This window comes from Antrostomus carolinensis, unplaced genomic scaffold (genome assembly GCF_000700745.2).
Source record: "Antrostomus carolinensis isolate BGI_N321 unplaced genomic scaffold, ASM70074v2 scaffold19674, whole genome shotgun sequence".
Classification (NCBI taxonomy): Eukaryota; Metazoa; Chordata; class Aves; order Caprimulgiformes; family Caprimulgidae; genus Antrostomus; species Antrostomus carolinensis.
Window position 1 is genome coordinate 104,435 of NW_010310348.1, and position 6,000 is coordinate 110,434.

Genomic DNA, 6,000 nt, shown 5'->3' on the forward strand with positions numbered 1-6,000 from the left:
GAAAAGATATTATTGTGGCTTATCTTACTCAAGGCCAGTCTGTCACATTTATTAATAACAGCAGAATTTACTGAGATCTATATAACTGCAGTGGAACATGCCCTGCACTCTGCATACAGTACATATGACTTCAGTGCAGCTGTGGTAGAATCTTTTTTTCTGTGCAGTCCTTCAAACATATTACTCTTCTCCCAGAAGTGGTGGTTTGATTTTACCAAGCCGTGTATCAATGATGAAATTACTATGAATCAGTTTGTCTGCTGCTCCCTCATGCAATAGTTTCTTTCCAGCAAAAGATATTACGGTCTACTGAAAAAAAATCTAATTAATATTTCCTGAAAAGTAACATGAACAAAACCAGCCTCTCTCACTGTCTAGAAACACTCCTTGCATAAGGTTGAATACCATCACTGAACAAAGAACAGGAGGTGGGGACTGCACTCACATTCATCTTACCTTAGGATATGGATATTGTTTTCCTTTTGGATATAGACCTCCAGTAAACCGGGGAATAACCATGTTCGGCACCAGAGAGTCATTTATGGTCAGGAACGCCAGTCTTTCACCGTCTGGAGACCACCAGTGGGCAACGTGAGAATGAAGAAGTTCCTCTGCAAAACCAGATCTCCTTAGGGTCCATAGAAATAACTATCACATGGTTTCCAGCTCATTCAGTTGGCACTGATTTGTTCTTTCTGTGTCTACCTGAAACGCGTCTGTTGTAATTTCAGTAATTTCACATTATCCTGGGCTGAATGTTTGGATAACAAGGCATATCAAAAGACCAAACTTTAACCATTCTCCTCAAATGAATACTTTAATTGACATCAATAAATCATCTAAATGTGAAAGATGATTGCAACTGCCATATGTTTAGTTCTGTAGCATTCCATCAGATGTGTTTAATTAATTAGTAAATGATTTGGATTATTTTATAGTCGGGTTTTTAAGATTATCTTTTTTTTTTTTTTTTTCTTTTAATATAAAATTTTAGTACACTCGATATCTCTGAGTTGTGACACTTGGTAACGTGCAGATCCTGACAGAGAGATATTTATGTAATTATTTTTGAAGTGCAATATTTTGACTTTCTTGTCTTAGTCTAATGGTCAGCTTTAACTCTTAGGAAGTTCAGTTTTCATGCAATATATAAGTTTTTGAAAATCCAAACAAAACTTTTTATTTTTATGCAAATTTTATTTGATTTCCAAATGAAAGTAATTCTCCAAAATGTCATGCAATGTTTTCTTACATCTATTGTCAGTATATTGCATATTATAAAGAAATAAACCAGAAACAACAAGAGAAGCAGCACCCAAACTCCTGGAATCCAAGAAAAGCAGCTCCTGAAGAATTTCAAATTCACCCTGTACAGGTCTTCTGTTTTTCACTTGTGAAAAGACTTCAATTTTTTTAATTATCTATTTGATATGTTGACTTTTTTGTGAGCATTTTGTATTTAAATTTGAAGAATTTGGCTGGAAAACTAATTGAGAATAGTATATTAAATGGAACAAAGGCCTGACTGCATACCTAATTTAAGGGCTTACCAACAAAACTACTTAAATGATCAGTGGAGATTTTCCAAGATGCTAATCAGATTTTGAAAGTTTTGAACCACTTAATGGGTTGAATTATGTAAGGTTAGGTGCAACGAAGCTGGGACCCATATTCAGTCATATATTCTGGGACATGCTTCTCTCCTTGGCTGGATAACTAAATCCTTTTAGACAGGAGAACAGCGGAGAATGAACGCCAAATATCAGATAGCAAAAAAAAAAAAAAAAAAAAAAAAAAAAAAGTGTTTGTTTTAAAATTTACCATTTGCATTCAGACAAGGTTATTCACACAAAGAAAAGCTATCCTCAAATGCTTGTGTAAGGTAAAATGCTAATAACAAACTCATGCAAATGACAAAAGAAAACAAATAAGGTCAGAAGGAGGAACAGTTCTCTATTCAACTGAAAATCTCTTAACTTCACCTGGACAATATTCAGCCCACTCAGCTTCTGATGCTATTAAGAACACTACTGAAAGTAGAAGACTGCTCTAAATTAAACAATAGTTAATGGGAAAGAAGCAGTATATTCATTCATGCCAACAGACACTAGCTGTTGTCCTCCAATGTATACAGAAAGAATTTCTTCTACCTTGACTTTAATTATGTACATTGTGGAGAAGAGCCCACTGCCTGCCTGCACTCCTGGGAACCCAAAGAGTTCTCTGTAAGTCAGGAAATGCAACAGCTATTTGGGCCAGGGATTAAAAAACTTGGAAAAGAATGGGAAAAACAACTTAAAGAAGGCTTTAGGACATGCATCAGGAAGGCTTTGGGATGCGTACCACCTCCCACACCATTTCAGAAACTTCCCAGTCCCAGACTGGACACTTTTTACTTTTCCTTCTCATGACAAAGGTACATGCATAGCTGTAGAGACAGGGAAGAAGGAAAACAAACTGACGTGGTAGCTGATGTGGAGGTACAAGATATTTGGACAAATACACCTGACTTCCTTTTCAAAAAAGAAGCAGCAGGCTTCTGACCTTTTGGAAAATCAGCCCTGTATGAGACCTATGTATCCAGGTGTTCATAGGCAAAAAATAACCCACAACACATATGAAGAGGTCTGTGCTTTGTTGTCAGCTAAAGGCATTCTATGAAGCTTTAAAGCCTTTCAGTCCCCAAGTATTGATTAATAAAATGCGTCTGTAGGAAGGATGGGCACACACAGAAAAGCAGGAGCATAACCTCAGACATATATCATTGCCATTGTGTTATCTGCTCCTGTTCTTTCCAAGTTACCCCATTTTCTTTTTCTGTTTATCATCAAATATTTGCAGCTTAAAGAACAGTCATTTGTTTTATCAACAGCTTTTCTGATCTTTAAAACAAATGAAATTACAAAAAAATCCACATCAACTTCTTTCACATACTGTTTCTGAAATACATAGGTAAGCTGAAATAAAAAAAAAAAAATAGCATATTGGCATGTTTCAAATAAAAGAGTTTAGTTTTGATTCTCTTCCTAAATGTAGATGTCATGAATGCAGAGGTCCAAATCACATAAACCCCCTGACATTTCTTCCATTAAAATATGTCTTAAACTTCTATCTGTATAATTCTTAGATGGGGTCTACTCTATCCCTTCCAGACAGCCCAAATAAAATACCTGGCAAATACCAGAACCGACCATTTGCATTAGGTAACCTTTTGCAGTCCCTTCCAAACTGAATTGTCCTAAGATACCCTTATGATGCTTTACAGACTAGGAAGGAATGTTTTTAAAGGATCTCATATTACATTTTGTTCTGTGGAGTAGAGCTGTATAATCATCCTTCATTATATGTCATTCACTGCAGCTCCATGCTGACCCAGCTGCACCCCAAAGAGAAGACACACACAGGCTGTCCTCTTCTGAACAGGTGTCCTCAAAGGGCTTGCAGAATTGGAGTCAGAGTTGTCTTGTTGCATCTACGACTGTGACTCTTACTAACTTCATTTTAGCAAAAGCTCGATATACCAGATCAATTTTAATGAGCTATATATGCTTAAATTCTTCAATGTGCATGCAGTCATGTTAGATTTGAAGAATACAAAGTGAATATAAAATGATATTCCATTCCAAAGATGTCCTTTGTCCTTAAGTTTTGAAATGTGCCAACACATTAATAACATTTCATAACTGTAACAGAAACCTTGGAAGTGGGTAATTATCAGACTCAGGCATTTATATAGCTAAGGGATGCAAAGTACCATTTTAATTTCAGAGTTCACTTGGGCAGAGACTTTAAAAACTATCTATGTGAGCTATCTACTCATAACTACTGAAATCCCAGGAGGAATGGATAGGCCATTTCTAAGGGACCCACTGAAGTTCTTTGCTACATGCCTTACCACCATTCTTAAAAATCACTCTGGTCTGCAAGACGCCACACGAGTTGTATACTTCCGGTAACTGAGTATTAAATACTGAGCTATTTATCTATAAAATTAATGAGCCTCATTGAAAGAATAACTGAAATGTGTATTAATTTTAGAGCTCTTGTATCAAGCTGGATAATTTACTCCCATTTTTTAAATTTATTATTATGTTAAAAGTATTTTGGGTGCAGAGAAACATCCTGTGGTATTATGCAAGAGATGGTTTCAGAAGCCAATGGGTATCACAGACTGAACAGTCCTCTACTCCCTTTTGGCACTGCTTTCCAGCAACAGCAAGTTTTCCAGGAGTCTATCCCAGACTAATTTAAGGAAAAGTAGCAATCACTGTTGAGGTAACAGTATGACACTTTTAGATCCTGTGTCTGAGGTATACTGAGGTATACCACAGCATACTGAGGTAACAGTATGACACTTTTAGATCCTGTCAAAACACTCAAATTGGATTCAAGCATGTTCTTAAAGACAAGTACAATGTTATTTTGCCTGGCTTGAGGGGCTGGAGTCTCTCATGAGTAATCCTAACACACAGCACACCAACCACCACTGAGGTCAAAGGAGAGACATAAAAAAAAAGTGAGGCACCAGGCAGCATCATCTTTGATTACCTTTCGCTATCTATCCAGCAGTAAAAAAGAAAACGTAGCCAATTCCACTTCTACACTACAGTTCTTCCACGCCTTCTTCTATTAGGATGTTTTAACTGTAAATAGATCGGCACTGTTCACACAAACAACAAACTGAGTCCTTTCCCTCTTCACTTGTGTTGTAAACCCAGAATAGTTCCAAAGGTATGAATAGAAATATTCTAGATAAGCAAAACATACAGGGTGTTTAGTTGTATTTGAATAGCTCTATTTGAAATGCCAGCCCCACTGAAGCTTGTAGTAAAATCCCATATCAAGATTTCACTACTAGAGCACTTTCCACATACTATCCAGTGTCCATAATACATTTGATACATTCTGGTTGAAAATAAATTCCTCTTTCTCAGAAAATATTGTTATATGCAAAACAGCAGTCAATACAAAGTATGAATAGATACAAAGGCAATATTGCAAGAAAATGAGAATGCAAAGAAGCAAAAACAACCTTAGATAGCATTTTCTGAAATGAATAGATATGTGCTGTTGAGTCTGTACAAGAACCTCTCATCTGTTTTAATAAACAGATATATTTGTCCGGCTTACCTTCATATAACCAGTCTGCAATTCCATTAAAAATAATTCCTTCTTTTCCCGAAGATGTCAGGCGCAATGAGCTACTCTTTACATCAGGCTGATAGTAGATGTTATTTTCAAAAATATAAATCTAGATGAGGTAAGAGGATGGAGAGAAAAAAGAACATTTTGGTAGATATAAATGAATGTTCAGCAATGAATACATAATTTCCTCGGGCTCAGAACAGTCTACAGAATAGTTCAGGATGAGTTTTCACCAACAGTAGCTTCATATCTCCTTTTATTATCAATTTGGACAAACTAAGCAAACTTTTAATACCAAATTCTTCCTTTGAAATCGTCTTCCCAGTTGAAATGTTGCTATTAACTTTAAGAAATATTATTGCATTCCTCAGAACCACACAGGAGACAAGTTTTATAACAGTAGATAAATAAACCTTCCATTAATTCAATTCTATCAATTAAAATAATCCGTTTCCTCTAGCTGTGAAATCAGACATACTTCTGCAAGTACATACATCATATAAGTTACAGCTTTATATCACGGTGTGAGAACTTACTGGGAGAGCAAAAATAAATAGCAGACTGCTGTTAACTCCTCTCAGCTTGCTGACATTATTTCTGGCTCTGACACACAAATATTTTACCTCAAGTGTGCTATAATGCCCTTTATTTTCAAGTCTAGGCTCCTCCTTCTTTTCCTGTAAGTAACAGACTAGACAGTCCTTTCCTTCTTCACTGTCACTTTTCAGCCTTCTCTGCTTTTCTTTCCCTGCTCACTTTGATGCAAAGGGTTTCAAGTTCACTCATTTTGGGAGACTGAGCTCCAGGCTCCATGACAAAGTGCAGCGAGAGGAGAGGGAGAGGAGAGGAGAGGGA

The 6,000-nt window shown here is 36.4% G+C and overlaps 1 protein-coding gene across 1 annotated transcript in view; it reads right to left on the reverse strand.

Moving 5' to 3' along the window:
* The window catches only part of DPP10 (dipeptidyl peptidase like 10), a 90,624-nt gene that overhangs the window by 47,766 nt on the left and 36,858 nt on the right, over positions 1-6,000 (reverse strand). Inside the window, exons 5-6 of the mRNA XM_010166402.2 lie at positions 5,131-5,251; positions 457-611 (exon numbers count right to left, since the gene is read on the reverse strand). Of these exons, the coding sequence (XP_010164704.2) occupies positions 457-611; positions 5,131-5,251 (276 nt within the window). The remainder of the gene's footprint in view (positions 1-456; positions 612-5,130; positions 5,252-6,000) is intronic.